Source organism: Ursus arctos, unplaced genomic scaffold, assembly GCF_023065955.2.
Source record: "Ursus arctos isolate Adak ecotype North America unplaced genomic scaffold, UrsArc2.0 scaffold_22, whole genome shotgun sequence".
NCBI lineage: Eukaryota > Metazoa > Chordata > Mammalia > Carnivora > Ursidae > Ursus > Ursus arctos.
The window spans coordinates 24,121,931-24,142,882 of NW_026622897.1; the positions used below are offsets into that span (position 1 = coordinate 24,121,931).

The following is a 20,952-nucleotide window of genomic DNA, read 5'->3' on the forward strand; positions in this document are numbered from 1 at the left end:
AGAATTTCATTGTCTCCTACTTTGCAGTAAAGTCTGGATTACAAACCCTGCCCTAAATAACAGTATTTCTCTTGAGTGTCTTTATTTTTTTTAAATATTTGATTTATTTATTTGACACAGAGTGAGAGTGTGAGAGCACAAGCACGGGGAGTGGCAGAGGGAGAGGGAGAAGCCGACTCCCCGCTGAGCAGAAGGCAGATGCTTGACCCACTGAGCCACCCGGTACCCCCAACGTTTTTGGTTTTCTTTTTTAAGATTTTATTTATTTATTTGAGAGAGAGAGAGAGTGCACAGGTGGGGGAGAGTCAGAGGGAGAAGGACAAGCAGAGAATCTCATCATCTCCTACTTTTCAGTAAAGTCTGGATTACAAGCCCTGCCCTAAATCACAGTATTTCTCTTGAGTGTCTTTCTTTTTTTTTTTTTAAGATTTTATTTATTTATTTGACAGAGAGAGAGAGGAGTGAGAGAGAGAGAGAGCACAGAAGCGGGGGAGAAGCAGACTCCCTGATGAGCAGGGAGCCGGATGCGGGGCCGATCCCAGGACCCAGGGATCATGACCCCAGCCAAAGGCAGATGCTCAACTGACTGAGCCGCCCAGGCGCCCCCTTGCCTTTAGATAGAGTGATAAAGCTCACCACCTCAGACTTCTGTTGCGTTTCTACTTTTTTCCCCAGCATTGGTATTCACTAATTTCCCCCTACCCATTCCCTTTAAACAAACCAACTTATTGTAACTGACTCATTACGTAAGTCCCAAAGCCTACTACCACGACTATTACTACACCAAACTCTGCACACAGAGACAGACATATTCGCTGAAGGCCAAATCTCAGCAAGGCTTTTCCATCCTAACAGCCCTAAAACCAAATCATTACGCCCCCACTCTCTCCTCCTGCCTAAATCCTGCTTCTGGATCAGCAATGTTCCCAGACATCTAGCCTCCCAAGCTGTAAAGCCCAATTCCTCCCCATCCACCCCTCAGCCTGGCATCCAGACACAAAGTTCTACCAATTCTCCCTCAGATGTTTGTCTTGAATACGGGCCCTCTTCTCCATGCCCACTGCCTGGGCCTTAGTGCAGCCCAGCTGGAAAATGCCCCTGGGGTGTCTTTACCCCCCTCTCCCTCCTCCTCCTGTCCCTTTCTCTAGCAGGCTAACTCTTGCCCACCCTTCAGGAAATTCAAGTGTCACCCACACCCCAAATCAGAGTGAATCCTTCTCACGGCATTTTATTTTTTTCCTCTATTACAGTAGCAGTAATAATTTTTTTGAAGTTTTATTTAGTTAAGTAATCTCTACACCCAATGTGGGTCTTGAGCTATGACCCTGAGATCAAGAGTCACCTGTTCTTCCGACTGAGCCAGGTAGGCACCCCAAGAGCAGTAATAATTTTTAACGCACATGTCCAATTTCCTCTTTAAACTGAGAGCTCCTGAAAGTCAAAAGGTCCCCCCTTTTGGAGTTTGTAGTTGGACAGTTACAATTCAGTAAAGTGCTACAACAGGGTCACGAGTAAAGGGTCCTAGGGAATACACAGGAGAAGCACTTAATCCAGGGGGGGCAGGGGGGCATCAAGGAATGCCTCCGTACGAAGTGATGCCAGCCAGGTGGAACGATGGGAGAGTCTGAAAGTGTATTTCAAGTGGGGGGTTGTGAAGGATGCAAAGCCCCCAGAAGAGACAACATTCCACACCTCAGCAAACCACACAGTTCACTCGACCAGAGTACAAAGTGGAAGGGGGAACTGCAGAGGTAAGGGGGAGCCAGGTTCTGTTTTTAACTAGTTTGGGTGACACACAATATTATTTTAGTTTCAGGTGTACAACACTGTGAAGCCAAATCTTATGGTGGCTCTTTTTTTTTTTTAATTAAGTAAGCTTTATACCCAACATGGGGTTTGAACTCAAACTAGCTCAAACTACCTTTGAGAGCAAGGGTAGCATGCTCTACTGACTGAACCAGCCAGGTGCCCCTTGGGGTGACTTTTAAGTGATAAGCACATTGGAATCTATCTAAGAGGCTATTAAAATTTAAGGGTTTTTCTGAAGGCACGTGACATCAAATTTATTCTCTAGAAAAATAACTTATTATAGTCTGAAAAATGAATTGTAGATACGTTGTGCTTTTGTACTGCGTCAACTCGGCTAAGGGGAACTAACTATATTTACATGGATCCCCTTCCTAGCGTGGTTCTCAGTCTAAGCGAAGAGAGAGGCTCGCACCAGACTGGAAGGCGGAAATGGAGCAGCGGCCATGATGCTCTGCGGGCCAGAGGCAGGGGAGCCAGGATAGCCCCGCTCACCCTCACTGGCTCCCACTCAGCCACCAGCTCTCTCGCCGAGGGCAGGCGCCATAGGCAACTCCACGTCCACCGCCACAGGCAGCAACATTCCTCCGTGGCCAGCACCGGCTCTCTTTCATGAGCCCGCTGCAGGCGCCTGGGTGCCCAGATTCCCAGGGAAGCTCTGGTTGTCCACTGGACCAGGGCTGCAGAAGGCTGCATTAGGGACTTCTCTTTGATCCTCCAACCTCTCCTGCCAGACCCTTGCTTGTCCATCTTCTTCTATAACAAAGTTCTTATTCCTATAAGAAACTCCCTTATTGCATAACTCCAGTGGGTTTGCTTCTGACTGAACCCTATCCTAATACACCAGGTGAGAGTGAAAGAGAAAATGAAAGGAACAAGGTTTTTCACATGCCTGGTGGTAAAATGGTATCAGGCACAAAAGAGATAATAAAAAAATACCAAATGGTAGGATGGATGGATGGCCAACCAGTTAACATCATGAGACAGGGATCCTTTTGGATATATTGTCCATGTTGTTTTTTAATTAAGAAACACAAAAGAACCTAGGCCTATTCAGAGCGTTCACATTAGAGCTCCCTGCAAAGGTCTAGACTGTGCTACCGTAAAGCGAAAGCCAGCAGGATTATATGCCACAACATATCAAGTTAAAGTTTCAAAATGACTTCCTGTATCTCTTTATCATCTCCACATTCTATACAATGCATCTTTTTAAAATTAGTTTTTCCCTCCCACATCCGTTTCTGATTCTCTTCCAGTTTCTATGACAGCACGACCTACAATCACACTCACTAGTGATTCTCCATTGAATGTGAGTCATCTGATTCCCCAATGAAGTATTCTTTATTAGTTTCATATTTCCTTGTTTAACTCTTATCCCTGAGTCTCCTGTGGGTTTTCCCCTTGCTTCTTCTAAATTCCAGGCAGGCTACTGATACTTATGATGTCTTATTTTAATCCTTGGAGTCACTACCATGCCCCAAAGTTGCCTAAGCCGTTCAGTGTTTCACAGATTTCTGCAGATCTCCCGATGACAGTCCTGAGACTTGCAGGGCTCAATGACCAGGCTCTGATACATAGTAAGTACTCAATAAAAGTCTCTCAATTTGGTAAGGAAATGTATTGTTCTCTTAGGAATTCCTCAACAGCAATTTAGTTCCACTTATAGTACATTTGGATTCTTTTAAGGAAATGGGTTATTACTCTATTCAGCAATTTGAATTAATTATTTGGGGATATGAAGGTGAGCTTTTTCCTTCATTTTATCCTAATAACTAAGTCAAACACAAGATGTCAAATGCATGTCAAGTTCAGCTCTTTGTAAGTAGGTGATTAACGGATGAAATGAACAGGCATTTGCCCTTAGCCCGACATCAAGTCGGTGGCCGTGAGAACAACGTTAGGCTTTCACTGCTTCCCTACCTTAAACTGCTTCCCGCACGTCGAACACAGGAAATCTTTGCGGTCCGAATGTCGGAGCATGTGGAGGCGCAGTTTGTCAGGGCGGCAGAAGGCCTTGTCGCACTCTGTACACTGGTAGATCTTTTCTGAGTGGAAGCTTCGCACGTGTTTTTTCACCTGGCAGTTGAAGACACGAACAAGTCAGACGACTCAGGCACTCAAGGGAAGGACAAATGGCAGCTTATGAACACTAGAGGGAGCCAAACGCATTCCCATGGATTTTCATCGACCTGGCGGTGTAATCCAATCAGATGTGATGGATAATTGGCCTCAATCACACAGGACCCCTGTCACAAAGAAACAGAGCAAGTAGCCAGAAAGCCTTATAAATCTTAACCTCCCATATAACTTGAAGAAGAGGAAGAAAGTGCTCGCTTAGTCAAAGCCCTGATCACAGGGACCCATTTTTCTTTCTCTCTCTCTCTCTCTCTCCTTTTTTAAAATTAAAAGCAGAGTTCCTCTGGATTTAAATAAATCTTGGTAAAAAATTATCCACAGAAAGACGAAAAAATAATTCTTTCTCACTTTTTCTGCCTCCAACATGTACAGAAGCAATTTAGCCCCTTTTAGTAATTGCTCCTTTTACATCCTTCCATTAAATCAGGTTCTGAAAGGGACGCCTGGGTTGCTCAGTTGGTTAAGCGTCTGCCTTCGGCTCAGGTCATGATCCCAGGGTCCTGGGATCAAGCCCCATATCATGCTCCCTGCTCAGAAGGGAGTCTGCTTCTCCCTCTCCCGCTCCCCCTGCTTGTGCGCACGCTCTCTCTTTCTGTCAAATAGATAAACAAAATCTTTAATAAATCAGGTTCTGAAGAATAAAGACATGAATTAGATGATATAAAATACATTACCCATTTATGAGAACAATACAATACCAGCATCATTTCTCCTTAATTGGGACTTATTCCCTGTACCTTTGGATAATTTAAATAAAGGAATATGGCCTCTGAATTCTCTTAGCCATAAATACCCAATGAATGAGAGCTAAATACCCTGTGAATGAGAGCTAAGTAGTTAGTCATAGCAAACTATTCCTATAAGACATTTTGCTTCACTGTTTTTGAGTCTCTTTCACCATTAGATTCTGCCATAAGCCATTTTTCTAATTGTGTGAAGTGATAAAATTACCAAGACTCCCAACAGAACTATGATCTCCTTTTGTCTGGGTAAAAATTTTTTTAAAGAAAATATTTTTACTAGATATTTATATTTAATCATTCATTGACTAGCACAGAACTAGCATATCATCACTTGAAGTTCAAATGAAACCATGAATATTCTGGAATTTATCCTCACCTATTTTGCTCCAGAATATAGTCCAAGGAAGGAGGTCAGTGCTTGATACAAAAGTATATTATATACCAACTCTCTCTTTGTTTCCTTCCAAGATGCATGACCTTAGTAAAGCAAGACAGGATACCACAGTAGTAGAGAGAAAATGTTTCCAGGCCAGGAAATGGGAGTCTGTCTTCTACAGGCTCTCTACAGTTTATGTAGTAGAGGGTACTGGCAAAGATTAAGAAAGACTTTGGTAAAAATGATAATCAGATCTGGGTATTTGTTACTTGTAATACAACTTAAATGTTTCAATGCCAATGTCTGATTCGGACAATTAAGGGTTTATGATAATCTTTTGTTTATCGAAAGTAGCTTGATTGAAGAAATACCGTTCTCAACTGTAACGTTGTTTCAAGGATGGGATGAAAATGCAGGCGATCGATACGCAGTCTCGGTTTTCCCAACATCGAAGTTTCTTTTACCAAAGAAGAAAAGTGTACGGGAGTCTCAGGAATAGACACTCACCTGGATAAAATCTGGGAATCGTTTCTTACAAGTTGGGCACGTGAAGCAGCCATCATTGATATGAATGGCCACGTGATCCTTCAACAGATCAAGGCGGTCAAAGGATTCTGGGCAAAAAATGCAAGAATAAGTCTTCTGGTCCGAATGGAGCTTCATGTGGCTCTCCAAGGACGCACTGCTGATGAAGCCCTTGTTACAGAGATCACAGGTCAGCGGGCAGTTCCCCTCCCGCCCGTGGAAGCGCAAGTGTTGGTCTAGTTTGTCCTTTTCACGGAAGGCCTTCCCACATTGCAAACACTTAAAAGGCCGAAAGGACTTCCGGATAAACAGATGCTGAAGAGCTGCGTTCTGAAAGACACACACCAATACGGTCATTTAGCGAGGAAGCCCAGTGGGTAAGCAGCTCACACATTTACAGAGGAAGGGGATGACCTCTGCAATCAGACTTTCCACAGAAACTGAACTCTGGGACACACAGTTGAGAGAGATTCTTCTGGTGAAGACATTAAAAGTGAAGCCATCCCCAAAGAAGTTCACCCTGAAAAGACAAACCTTTTTTACGTCTTACAATATTTATGGATGTATGGGGTTCTTTGCGAAAGAATTTAAGTAACAGCCAAAAAAGTATTCCCAAGAAAGGATTTGCAAAATAAAACAAATCCCAGGGTTAAGTAGGATAACAATCGGAGATTTATTTATTTATTTTTCTTTTTAAGATTTTATTTCTTAATTTGACAGAGAGAGACAACGAGAGAGGGAACACAAGCAAGGGGAGTGTGAGAGGGAGAAGCAGGCTTCCCGCCGAGCAGGGAGCCCGATGTGGGGCTCGATCCCAGGACCCTGGGATCATGACCCGAGCCGAAGGCAGACGCCTAACGGCTGAGCCACCCAGGCGCCCCAACAATGGGAGATTTAGAAGAAATGACATGGGATAAGTCACACATTCATGAATGAGGTTGGAGCAAGTCAGGCAATTGTTACTTGCTGAAGTTCTTGAGAAAAAGAATTCAAAGCTTGATTAAAATGTTTAGCAAAAAAAAAAAAAAGCTATAAAAAGAACTGAGGAGTAGAACTTGCCAGGGGCTGGGGAAGGAGGCAATAGATACAAGGTTTCTTTGAGGATGATGAAAATGTTCTGGAATTATCGTGGTGACGGTTGCACAACTTTGAGAACATTCTAAACACCACTGTAAAAGGGTGAATTTTATGGTCCGTGAACTGTATCTCAATTTAAGAAAAAGAACTTGAAAGAGAAATGAAGGATACAGATTTATATGAACACGTTCATTCATGAGATAAGATATATGAACACACATTAGAAATGGAATATGTATATTTGACCACTTCCTACTTAGAAAATGCAGAAGACAAGGTCTCAGTGAAGCTAGTTAGTTCCACTGGTTAAACGGCCGTGCTAACAAAATTAAGCTTATCGCTTTGTTCCCTGCTAGACTAGTCAATTTTCCTCTTCTTTTTTTTGTAGTCACAGATTACACTTCTAATGCTGAATCTTGTACATTCATGCAATTGTTACAGGGAATCCAAGTGAGAGAATGTGGATATCAGTGCCAATTCGTCACCACCGCTGGAAAAACAACTCATGCTCTCCTGAGAGCAGACCCACAGAATCACCTTTCACATGGGGAATGCAGAATCGATATTTTAGTTATACTATAATGAAGACTCATTCATAGGTTCTTCAAAATACCAGAGGGAAAGCTCTAGAAAGCTATGAGAGGGGGGAATAGAATCCCCTCAAAAAAATACATCTGTGAATGGCTATGCTTATGTAACTAAGGGAATAGCAACTGAAGGATTAATGGAGACCTTGATGCATTATTGGTACAATGAAAAAAGTACAATGAACCACGCACCCCTTCCTTTCAAATTACTTACAAGAAGCAACCTCTAAATTAAATTTTAATGTGAAATAATCATTTGGAATAAAGCCAAATAATTATTTTTTCTTTAGTGAAAATTCTGAACGCAGTTACTCTATGACAGAAAACTTCCTCCTCAGGGTTCTCCCACGGGGCCGAGAGAGAGATTTTACCTACTCATTTATCTTGAGGAGATAGTTGGAAATTCTGCTGTCTTCCCCAGGTGACTGAGGCTGCTTCAGGACTACATTAGATCTTATTCTCCTTTGTATCTAGATCCCTTAAAATAGAGCTTAGCTCATAGGAAGTGTTCAATAAAAATTCCAGTATTAATGAAATGTATTTCATATGAAAAACAAAAAGAATTCTTTCAAGGTCTCTTTTATAGCACCTGCAGAGATCTGTATTAGCAGACCATTCTCACATCAGCCACCGAGCTTTCTCACACTTCATTATACTGGTCAGCAGTTACCCAATCTTTTTACTCTATCTGAACAAATATTTATTTTACAAAAAAGCTCTCACTATTCTGGCTACTTTGAAAACTTAATGGAAATATTGCAGATAAACAAATACTATCCTGAGATTCCGACATTCAAGATTTGGAGTGCTTTCAGCATGCAAGAATCATTTCCTTTATCCAAGTTCAATAACGTTTCCAAGGGCAGACACAATGTACAATTGATCTTGGTCCCACTGGGGATTCCACTCCTCTTTGGGTGCCAAATCTAGAACTCGGTTTTGTTTTGGACTATTATGCTAGTAAGTCTTCTGTCATTTCTGATTAGTTTGAGTGTCCTCAGACATTTGATCGCTGACCAGCCACTGGGCTCCACGTTCTTAGTTCTGTCCCCAAACCTTGTTCTTGCCTTTCTAATTCCCATGGAGACCTCAAGATCAGATTTCTCTGATCCTCATGTAATCCACACAGTACAAGGCAGTGAAAGTGCTGAAACTGTCCCTTGACCCACTTGCAGGCCATTTCTCCTCTAAGGTATCCTCTGCAGCTTAGAGCTATGCTGGCACACATTTCTAGAAGAAACCATGAAAAGTGGCAGAAGCAGCCCAGATGGACCTATTATGGATCTTTGGATCCCTGAGCTGCCATCAGCCAGGCACGCCACACTATACGGCCCATAAGGTACTCTAGGGTGCCAAAACGCCACAGTTGCTAAACTCTGTGATGGGGGATTCAACTCACACTGAAATGAATTCTGAGACAACAGATTCTTTGCAGACAAAGACCTATAATGTTTCTAAAGTTGGATATTAATAGCTAAAGGAAATTAATTCTTGATCACTTTTCATACTATTTTGATCTTGACACCAAAAGGAAATCAATCCTGTTTGTTGGCTTTTTTTTTTTTTAACTCTTCTCTGCCTGTTTTCTACCTAGCTTTCAAAGCCTTTGGTGGGCTAGCGCTACCAACATATCTCCCTCTCCACTGTCCTTCAACTGGCACCCCACGCTAGTGTCAAGTTACTATGCGCACTGCCCTAAAACCATTCCAAGCACATGCCTGTGTGTTGACCTTTGACCCTATGGCCACCAGCCCTGGATACAGCCTACCTTCTTCCTGTCTCTCTTCCAGGCCGTTTAAGGCTCACTTCATCCACAAACTATTCCCTGACCCCTTCTCATCTTTCTTTGGCCTTTCTCACTTCCCAGTTCCTGTTGTAATTCCAGGAAACAATTTCAAAATTATCCCTTGACTATAAGACCCATTACATGAACACTGTCTCCCTAATTAGACTGTAAGCTCCCAGAGGATAGGACTCATGTGAAAATTGTGTTGTGTCCCTAACCCGGGGCTAAGTATATAGTCAGATCTCGCTACCATTCCTTAAGTTATCCAAATTGTGTGGAACTGGACAGGATCCTGGAGATCACTTAGTCCTACCCTTTGTTTGGGGTAGGAGGAATCTGCCACCCACAATTTATTCATTGGTCTATCTGAAAATAAATGGTGATTCACGAACTAGTTTGCATTTACTGTAGATTCCATGGGGATTTAGTTAGTACAGGTCACAAAGAACAGCAGGTCAGGCAAACACTTGAGTAACGCTCTGATATGTGGAACACAGGAAACGGACCTACCTGCAGCTCCAGCTGAGCAGGCAGCATTAGAGGAGAGAAAAATAGTTACATTACCAATTGGATTGGAAGACTTCCCTTCAGTTGGTCATTACCAATCTGGATAGAAAAGATGAAAAAATACATAGCCCTAATTTTTAGAATGCGTGAGAGGAAAAAACAGAAGAGCTCAACTAAGACTGACCTCCAACAGCCAAGCGCACGTGGCCTTTGCTTTGACACGGGAACCTTGTACCCAAACCAGTCACCCAACGCACTGAAGGATACGAACACAGTTAGACCTACACTAGGCTTGTACAACCACAACTTCACTACATGTGTGGGCTTTTGTTTTGGTTTTGTTTTTTAATTCAAAAAAATTAAATTGTATAAGCATTTCTCTGGACTTGGTGAAAAATCAGAATGGCCAAAGCAGAAAAGATAGTCATGGAGCAAGAGTAAAATGCAGATTAGGAAATAATGTAGAATGATGGATTGGGAAGGTCTTAATTCATAGCTTTCTGCCTTTCTGGTCTATATTTACATATGTTTCCATAGCCTTTTGAAAGAACATACATGGAGCCGAAAGTATTTTATGATTCCATCACAGGACCCTTATAAAGGCTACCTAGCCTCAGAGTGCTGACAACCTCTCAATGTTATTATATAACTATAAATGTTTAAATGTATTTTTTATAGGAAGGCATGGACTAGACTAATTTTTCAAGGTCCCTTCTAGCCTACAAGCAAATGAGAAGACCAAAAGAAAGAAGAGCTAAAATAATCACCTCTCTAGAAACTGTAAAGCCTGGGAAGTTTAAAAAAAAAAAAAACTCTTTCCAGCCACACATAAAGTACAATAAAAGTATATACTGCTGCCGTAGACAGCGGTGTAAGTAACTGTGTTCTGGATGTAAACTGGTCAGCACGTGCGCTTATCCCACAAAACCCTATTGTTCTTCACACGCATCCCCTCCAGGAACTACCTCAGACTCCAGTGCTCTCCGTGATGTAAGAGTAACACACATCTGACCTGGAGGCCACGGAGGCCTTGCGGCCGCATGGTCTAGAGTCGAGACACAGGCCACAGAAGTGAAACACTGACCAACTCCCGAACCTGGTGCTTAACGTCAAGCTGTCCCGGTGGGTAAACTGTACCTGCCACAGCAACGTGGACACGGGTCCCTTTGCGTTGACGAGTAATGACATTGCCAGTCTCCCCTTGGAAACTGTAGACAACCAAATTCATGTACCCAAAATTAATCTGAGAGCTATCATTAGGCACGGATTAGAGTGGCTTCAGTACAAATAATTATTATAATTAAACATACTTATGTCCCCATTTCCAATCTGTGAGGTTAGGGATCCAGAGAGCTATCCTTCTTGAACTATACTAGCCCAGAAGCTGCCAAAAGCCAAGCTTCTGTGTCATTACTAAATTGATGGGATCTAGGACCAGCCTTTCCAGCCCATCACAGGACACAAAGACGCTGAGAAGTAGTTAATACATTCTTCCTAGATAAGGGGAGCAACTGTGTGGTAGGCTAGATGCAAGATTTCAAAGCAGATGGTGAGAACGTTGGGAAAACATGGCACCTAGAAAGCCGGTTGACTGGAGAAAGGGCAGCACCTTGTGAGGGAGGAGCTCTGCTTCCCACTTACTCGGATACGCTTGGCTCTGCGCATGTCATCGGCCGTCAGAGTGCTCTGCGTGGGCAGCACGCTCTCCTCATGCTGGGGCTGCAGATGCAGGCTATGAGTTTCTGGCTCGTGCTCCAGGGAAGGCTGGGTTTCCTGTGGCAGCTGAGGGATGGGGAGAGTGGTCTGTTCTGGTTGATCTAGCCCATTCAGAGTAGCGGGCTCAGCTTCATCGAACTGCTCCTTGGTGGAAAAATGCAGCAAGTCCTGAAATTGCAATAACCAGGAATTATTTCCCCAGCTAGATAGGGACTCGCGCCAGAGAGAGTGTCAGGTAGGATTTAGAATTGCTGCTTATTTTTTAAATCCCTAGAGTCCTAATGCTCAGGAAAAAAAAAAATATTCTCCTTCTGGGAAAACTATCACAGATTAGGTAACTATCCACAGGATGTAAAACTAGGAGATATTCCAGATCGCTTCATGAGGAAAAGACTCTGACAGGAGAACTCTTCTGGAATAAGATCGTGTTAACTGTTTAAACTGATTAAACAGCATTCCCCAACAATTTCTCTGGACAATTTCAAGTCCTTTTTTCGGTGGTGGGGAGGCGGGCAGAGGAAGAGGGAAAGACAGAATCTTAAGAAGGCTCCATGCCCAGCACAGAACCCAACATGGGGCTCAATCTCACGACCCTGAGATCATGACCTGAGCCGAGATCATGACCTAAGCCAAAATGAAGAGTCGGACACTTAACTGAGCCACCCAGGTACCCCCAAATCTTGAGGGCAGCAAAGTTGGGTTTTTGTCGTAACATTCAGGAATACGTTTTGGTTTTTTTGAGAATGCATTCTTCTTGCCTTCCCCCAGTCATTCTTTAATTAACAAGCAGCCAAGTGCTGACATGGCAGGACCATCAGCCTCTAGAAGGTATTTGTATTGAAGCCTGGTAACAGTTCCAAGTCCCCAGAGCAGGCATCTAACAAGCAATTCTCCCTCCCCCAGTACCTGTGTCCCATCGTCACACTTGTCCCCATTTTCACTGGTTATTTCCAAGCGGATAAATTTTGGAGGGCGTCCTGGCCGTCGACCAGGGCCAAATCGCCTCTTGCCTCGTCCCCTTCCTCTGCCTCTTGTTCTGGGGACAAAAGATTAGGTTATAAATAGTCATGGTTACACAGTACTCCCTAACAAATATTTTCCCTCAATGGTGCTGATGAGCCCCAGATCTTGAGTTCCTCATTTTATTACTTTTCCTGATTCTTTTTTCTACTGGGAACAATCATTTTGATAATATGCACTTTCTTTTTTAAAAAAAATTTTTTTTAAGATTTTTTATTTATTTTAGAGAGAGAGAGCATGCGCGCACATGAGCAGGGGAAGGGCAGGAAGAAGGACAAGCAGACTCCGGGCGCTGAGTGCAGGGTCCAATGTAGGGCTCAATCCTACCACCCAAGATCATGACCTGAGCCGAAATCAAGAGTAGGCTGCCTAACTGACTGAGCCACCCAGGCGCCCTGATAATATACACTTTCTAAATATCTCATCCTTGCCATCTATATAGCCCAGAGATATCTTAAATTATTCAGAAAAAAAAGGAGCTATTAAAAACTCAAAGCACTGACACCATTTTGTTACTGAAAATTCTGAAAGCACAAACATATCTCTGAAATGATGTGAGAAATGGAAACAAAACAGAACATGCGAAGCCTCACAGCGTGTTCCTAGAGACAAGATTCCATTCTTTCCCCCTTTTCCCATTCCTTCACTTCCTATTGCTTCCAAGAAATGTGGCTAGATTCAAAAGAACTTTCTTGTTTTACTATAAGCTTCTGGCAGGTCAAAACAAATTTCTAACTCAATTGTTCCATAACATGCCTAGTAAACCCCAAGTAAATTTTATCTCCTTTAATAGATTTCTGGCATACAAAAATTCCTTAATAAAGGAATTGAGACAGTGTATCATTAAAATCTCTTTTAGAAGATGAATGTGTGAGAGGATTAAGAATACACTTACTTGATCAACACTGAGTAACATACGGAACTGCTGAATCACTATATTGCACACCTGAAACTAATGCAACACCGTATGTTAACTATACTGGAATGAGAAGAGAAGAGAAGAGAAGAGAAGAGAAGAGAAGAGAAGAGAAGAGAAGAGAAGAGAAGAGAAGAGGAGGGGAGGGGAGGGGAGGGGAGGGGAGGGGAGGGGAATGGAGGGCAGAGGGGAGGGGAGAAGGGAAGAGACAAGAAAAAAGATGTATGTGAGAGATATGCATAAAATTGATCAGATTATGTTTTATTCCTCCACTTATCTATTTAACAATTTAACAAAAATTATATGTTGTTTCAGAACTCTTTCCTTTTAAGATTTTATTTATTTATTTCCCAAAGAGAGGTGGGGGGCACAAGCCGGGGGAGCAGCAGGTAGAGGGAACAGCAGGCTCCCTGCTGAGCAAGGAGCCCAATGTGGGACTCGATCCTAGGACCCTGGGGTCATGACCCGAGCGGGAGGCAGATGCTTAACTGACTAAGCCACTCAGGCATCCCTGTTCTAGAACTTTTAAAAGACTCTTCATTATACAAAATTCTCAACCTAGGTAAATGTAGAGAATACCATAATGAACCCAATTTACCCATTACCTGATTTCAGTACTTAGTTACTCATGGCTAATTTTATTCCACCATACTCCCTCCATCTCCCCCACACACATACCCATTAGATTATTTTGAAGTAAGTCCCAGACATCGTTTCATCTGCAAATATTTCCACAAATATGTCTCTACAAGATAAGGACTCTTTTTATATATTCCGTATATATATATCACAATACCATTATCACATCTTAAAAATCTGAGAGTTGCTCAGTATTACTAAATCTAGTCAAAGTTCGAATTTTCCTAATTGTCTCAAATTTCTTTTTAACAACCAGCCAACAAATATCTTTATATACCATGTGTCACGCCCCGTGCTAGGCAATAAAGACAAGTTATACGTGACAGCTTTTACCCTCAGGAGTCTAGTAGAGGCAGCAGGCACACAAACCAAAAAATCACAATACAATATAAAAAGGGCTATAGCAGAGCCATGAACAGAGTTCTAGAGACACCAGACAGGGAGTGATTTAACTCTCACTGTGCCCTCCACCCACCTCAGACATTCATTCCCATGGTCATATCCTAGACCTTGTTATCCTCGATAAGTACAGAGGCCCCCTCCTTACCCCAGTTCCATGCATCAGCCACTCTACTGCTGTCTCTAGCTTTCTAGCTCACACCCTCAAATACCCGGACTCAACAACCCTTGCATCTCACTACCAACTCCAATCTAGTCCTTCTGTCACCTATTTGCAGTCCTCTGTCCTCTTGATGTTTTTCTCTCCCTTGCTCCACACATAAACCCCAAAGTCATTCACTGTAATCACTCCCCCGTATACGCTCCCGATTGCCATCCCTACTGTTGCCCCATCACTTGGGCTGTGTTGGCGAAACCACCACACTGTGCAATCCGCTCCTGGCTGCTCTGCACTGGCATTGCTGCAGCAAAGGAAGCTGGCAATGACATACAGCCGTGCTAATGGTCTCACTCCAACGTCACGACCATGAACCTCAAGTGAGCTCTTGACATCGCGGGCAGTACTTCCCTAGAACGTGGACTTTCCCACTTTCCTAAACACCATGTCACACCATCTCCTCTCTTTTCAAATCCTGTAAAAGACGGCAACCCTACGGCTGTCCCATTGGTGGCACCCTATTCCAAAGTACTCTCATTCTTTCCTGAACTGTTAAAACAGCTCCCAACTGGACTCCCTGGCTTCACTCTTGCTCCAATGAAAGCAAAAGTGACATTTTAATTTTCATAGGGCATGACATTTCAACATATAATTCACATCACAGATACTCCCTGATCAGAACCCTTTAAAGACTTCTTATCATGCTTAGGATAAAATCCAAATTTCTTACCATTAGCCATAAGGCGTACTTGATCTGGCCCCCGCCTATCGCAACCTACAGGATTCTCTCTTATCTATCTTTTTTGTACAATGGAATGAAACCTATTATTAATTTGATGAAAGAATCCTACTTCTGAAAAAAAAGTTTGCAAATCAGAGATGCAGAGTGTGTGCTATCGCAAAAATTCCTATCCCAGAATCTCTTAGGGGAGGCTTAACTAAGGGGGAAGGATCTCCTATTGCTGGGGACTGTGGTTATGCTGGAAAAGAAACCAACAGTAGATGAGGATGGGGGCAGGCAAAGGGAAATGACAGATAAGAAATTTCCCTCTGCAGCCCACCTGTCTACACACAGAAACACACAGAAACACTCGTTAGTTTACCACCAATATGGGAATGAATCTGGACCTTTAACAACTAAGCTTGCAAAACCTTCTGATACCTGCTAAACACATCCAGTTTTTCATCGTGGGAATTGAGATGCTGTTGTAACTGCTCCGAGCTTATAAATCGGCGGTTACATTCATAGCAGGGCCAATTCTTCTCTTGCTCGCGAAGAACTGCAGTCACAGGAGAGAAATCACAATGGCTGATGATCAATGGACAGCAATAAAACTCAAATGCCCAGTATCCCCACCATCGCATCTCATTTAGCCCACTGCTCATAAACAGCACTCCTGCTCTTTGCATTACTGCTTTGTTAGAAAATCAAAGACTACGCTTTGAGAAGAGTAATTTCTAGGACCTTATTTTCTTCTATATTCATGTAAGACATCAAAGGACCAAACTCTGTCATCCTACCATTTCCCATCTCCCCAAAAGACACACTCACTCACACACACACACACACACACACACACACACACAACCTCACCACACTGGAAAGACAGAAAGTGCTACAGTGGAAATCCGTATTCAGATAACTGAGTGAATTCTGATCCAGGGTTCATAAGCTGAAGGCCTCTTTTATCACAAAAAAACCTTAAAAGTCAATGCCCAGTATAATTACATTAACAAAATGTTCAAGCATCTACTAAAGCTGATTATCGGCGCCCAATCCCGGCAGTGCCACTCCTGAATGCGCACCAACAAAAATACACACGTGTGTTCACTAGAAGAAAGACATGTGTAAGAATGCTCACGGTGGCACTCTTCAAAATAGCCCCAAATTGGAAACAAAGCGTTTGGCTGGCTTTTGTCCCTGGTTCCTGGCAACAACCTCTAAGTCTTTGGAAAATCCCACATAACAGGAGTGGCGTTGTTATTTTTGACCATACGTGAGTTTCTCCTAATATGACCCAGGATGGGGGCTGCCTGTGCCAGAAAGTTAAACCATCTGATTACAGGGTTGGAGCTTCGAGCCAGGTGATATCAGCCAGGGAGCAAGAGCTGGAGAGTAAGTTCAATCATGCAGCCAATGATTCTGTCAACCATGCCTATGCTGTGATGATGCCTCAGTAAAAACTCTGGACCCTGAAGCTCAGGAGAGCTTCCCGGGTTGGTAACCGTACATCAGTGTGCCACGGAGGTGACATGGGACATGAAAGCTTCATATCTGGGACCCACACAAACCTTGCCCTAAGTACCTCTTCATTTGGCTGATCTTGATATGTATCCTTTCTAATAAAACCATAATCATAAGTATGGCACTTTTCCGAGTTCTGTGAGTCATTCTAAAAAATTATCAAGCCTAAGGAGGCTCTAGCTCCCTAAACTGTAGTTAGTTGGTCAGATACGCAGGTGGCATGCGAACGCCAGAGCTTGTGGCTGGTATCTGAAATGAAGAAGGCCTTGTGAAAGACTTGGCCCTTAACTTGCACAACGTGACCTAACCCAGGTAAGTGTCCAAATTGCACTGTACAACCCAGATTTTCACCTACAGTGAAACAGATGCATTAATTATGGTATATCCATTCACTAGACTATCAAATAGCGATGAGGACAAACACATTAAATAATATACAACAATATGGATAAATCTCACAAACATGTCGAGCAAAAGATTCCCAGCACGTACATAATTCTAGTTATATGAAGTTTGATAATGAGCATATTGTATCCGTGGTATTAGAAGTCAGGATATTAGTTACACCTGAGAGTGAAGAAGGCCCAAGGGACTTCCAGAGTACTGGCCACACTCTGTTTCCTGATCTGGGTGCAGGTTACACAGGTGTGTTCACTTTTAAACTTCATTGGACTGTATACTTACGATTTGTGCACTTTTCTGTAGATAAATTATCCTTCAGTAATATTTACATTAAAAACAAAGTAAATGCCTGCCTTGCTAATGTTCTCAGAGATGATTAAATCTAGATACGGACCATCCTCAGGTCTAGTTTCTAATTTAGTATTTGGAGGTTTTCATTATATTAAATACTATTTTCCAGCCACCCATGGAAGAAATGTAAATATGTCACTGTCATTTGATCCTAGAATTAGACAAGGATGTGTAGCTGAAAAACAACCTACTGGAATATCTTTTAAATATATTGAGATAGGAAAATTGGAGGTCGCATAATGATGTAATATATACAATTTAGAATTCATATAGCAAATAGAAAATAGAAAAAGTCCAACCACCTTTCCTTTCTTCCTCAGAAATGTCATGAATTTTCTGGTTCACAAACTCAGCATAGGACGCAGCGTACCACACCTGCAAGAACCAAGCACATCATGAAGAACTAAAGGACATCACCAGATGTTCTCTGCGTGCTTACACTCTTTCTCTTCTTACACAAAACAATTCAGGCTTTCCCACAACCCACGAAAAATAAACAACAACAAAAATCGCACTGTGAGCTGATCTCTTTTAACACCAGATGGTCAGTCAGGAAGTGCATTGGCCAAGACACACTCACTGTGTGTTTTCTTTTTCCTTTTTAAAAAAATGTGTTTTTTTTTATTAGAACAACTTCACAAGAGATAATATTAATAGTCTCTTCATCAAAATAAAACATAGCTTCTTCCGGTTGTTTTATCTGTATGTAAACACGGGTTTTTACACAGCTGGAATCATCATGGCTTCCACCAAACAGCTCTTACTTCCTCTCTAAGCTTCCTCAAAGCTTAATCCAAGTTCAGGGCCTTTTTATTTTTCCCTAGTGATCACATCCATTTCCAACCAACTCTAAATTAATATCTCCATTCCAGACTCTCCCTCTCTGTTCCCTCTATGTACATTCTACTTCTTACCTGGTATTTGGCATGTTTCACAAATAGTTCAAACTTGACATGTCCAGAATTTAATTCTAGATGTTTCCCTATCACATCCCCACCCCTGCCCATCTTCCTCATCTCAATAAATACCCTGCCTTTCACCCAGCTGCTCACACTTGACACCTAAAAGTTATCTCAGATTTCTCAGTGTTCTTCTGTCATCCTTCAGCAAGAGGTGTGAACTGCTCAGATGTTCTTCATCTCTGCTTCTCCCACCAAGATCCATGCCAAGACGAGCTCTTGCCTGGTTGGTCTTCTAGTGAGCTTCCCTTTTTCAATTCTTGCTCCCTCTAATCCATTCTTCACACAGGAGTAGAGAGGGCTTCTTAAACACAATCAGATTTCATCATTCTCATACTTAAACAGCTTCTCGCTCATAAAAAACCTGCAATGCTTGATGATGGGCTCCTTAGCTCTTATCACTCTCCCTTACTATCTTTCAACAAGAGGGCCTGCTTGTAGTTCCTCAAACAGGCCAAGGTGTTTCCCACCCCAACCTTTGTCCTTGCTGTTCCATCTTCAGGAGTATTGGGTTTTTCCCCTTCACCTCGCCTAACCCTTCTACTGTGCTGGTCCCTCCCTTCCCATTCCATAGTCCCTAGCCTCATTATCAACTCCTCAGCAAGGCCTTCCCTCTCCAGCATCTGTAAACTGGTCCCTTTCCTGCTACCTCCTCTTTTAGCGCCATTTGTTTCCTTCATAGCACTTAACCACTATTTGATATTCAGTTGACCCTTGAACAAGAGGGCTTTGAACTGCATGGGTCTGCTTATATGCAGATTTTTTTCATAGTACAGTCCCATAAATGCACTTTCTCTTCCTTATGATTGTCTTAATAACATTTTCCTTATTCTGGTTTACTTTATTGTAAGAATACCGTATACAATGCACACAACATACGAAATATGTGTTAATCAATGGTTTATGTTATTGGTAAGGCCTCCAATTAATGGTAGGCTATTAACAGTTAAGTTTGAAGAGTCAAAAACTACATGTAGATTTTCGACTGCCCAAGAGGTAGGTGCCCCTAATCCCTGTTTTGTTCAAGGGTCAACTGTGTTTGCTTACTTACATTCTTCCGCCCACTTCCCCTCTAGAATACAAGCTCCCTGAACACAGACATTAGTCTGTCTTTTCCTAGTGTCCGAACACAGCAGGAGTTCAATATATTAATCACTAAATGAATTAATCATGTATAATTGTTATGGAATACTATTTTAACTGTGAGGAAATATTTATATTAAGACTCCATTTTTAAGTGTGAAATAATATTCTACAACAGAGTCTATGTTCTATAATTTACTTGGTCATGATCTATAGTTGGGTTTTGAGACAGCTTATCAGTTGGCTGTTACAAATTGGACTACCCTAGTCCATCAATTCCAAGATGTATATTTTTCGTATTTTAACATCTCTAAAACCATGTCATGGTCCATGGCATTCTGTCACTGCTATGATGTAGCTTTCTTTCACTAATTGCTCATTGCTCCTGCACAAACCTGGCCAAGCTCTTTGCATTGTTCTCACCTCATTCAGTTAGGTGCCCCTCTGGCACTCCGTGACTTGTTGACACTTGACCAGCAATGCAAAAGAAGGCAAAAAAGAAAAAAGCCATCTCCCTCAGAATAAATAAAACAATGTCAAAGCAATGCAAGGCTGGTGTGATCACCTTGCAGGACCTCTGTTAATACATCCAACATCAAATTGTCAGAAACTTCCTACTGACTTAATCAAAGTCACTTCACTTCCAAAGACATGTGTTTTAATGGAGGAAAAAGACACATATGGGCTCAGTCAGTGGGAAAGCACAGGGTCAAAACTTGTACAGAAACATTATCGGTCATTTGGAAAAAAAAAAACAAAACCAGAGGCAACAGTGGATCACCTATTTTTAAAATAATCCAGCATTATCAACACCTTGGTGGCATAGAAGACAAAACACAAACATCCACGACGAAATAAAACAGTGATTCAGTTTTTAAAAAAAGAGTTAGACTGTACGCAAGGCCGTTTATATGTTAACCAATTTATTTTGCTTATATGTGTCTTTTTAAGTATGCAGAAATGTGATAGGATTTTAAAATTACCTCTAAATAAGTCTAACACGGCTCCTGCAGTAAGTAGAAAATTACACTTTTTTTGGTGATAAAAATAAGCACTATAACCTAGGTTAAACAGCAGCACATTTTTTCTTAATGGTGTATAAAATAATGGTTCATCTTAAAGTCATTGGTGTTTGACTAAGAAACACAGCGTTACAAAATTAGAATGTATCTAGTTCTATCTTTGTTTATAATTATTTCCTCACACTAATTTTCAAGGATTAGGTTTATTCAGCCAAGAACATTTTCACTATACACTGCCAGAAATATTCTATAAAATATTGCAATTCTGTGACAAATGTCCCTATTTTTTAAACCCTCACATTCACTGTACTGCATCCATTTATTTTTGCTAAACTAACAAAAATAGTAAGTCATAGTTGTTTTAAGGGTTTTAAAATTATTAACATTGAAAAAAAAATTTAACCTTCCTTTCTTAGTGATTTCTCCTCCAAATCAAGCCTATTCCCAGTATTCATGTGTCCACGGGGATACGAGAGGTTAGAGATGTTTTCTCCCAGTTT

General features: G+C 41.9%; 1 protein-coding gene across 1 annotated transcript in view; it reads right to left on the bottom strand.

Annotated features, from left to right (window-relative positions):
• The window catches only part of PRDM10 (PR/SET domain 10), a 94,025-nt gene that overhangs the window by 19,651 nt on the left and 53,422 nt on the right, over positions 1 to 20,952 (bottom strand). Inside the window, exons 8-13 of the mRNA XM_026505397.4 lie at positions 17,691 to 17,763; positions 15,553 to 15,670; positions 12,166 to 12,295; positions 11,185 to 11,427; positions 5,569 to 5,916; positions 3,727 to 3,882 (exon numbers count right to left, since the gene is read on the bottom strand). Coding sequence (XP_026361182.1) covers positions 3,727 to 3,882; positions 5,569 to 5,916; positions 11,185 to 11,427; positions 12,166 to 12,295; positions 15,553 to 15,670; positions 17,691 to 17,763 — 1,068 coding nt within the window. The remainder of the gene's footprint in view (positions 1 to 3,726; positions 3,883 to 5,568; positions 5,917 to 11,184; positions 11,428 to 12,165; positions 12,296 to 15,552; positions 15,671 to 17,690; positions 17,764 to 20,952) is intronic.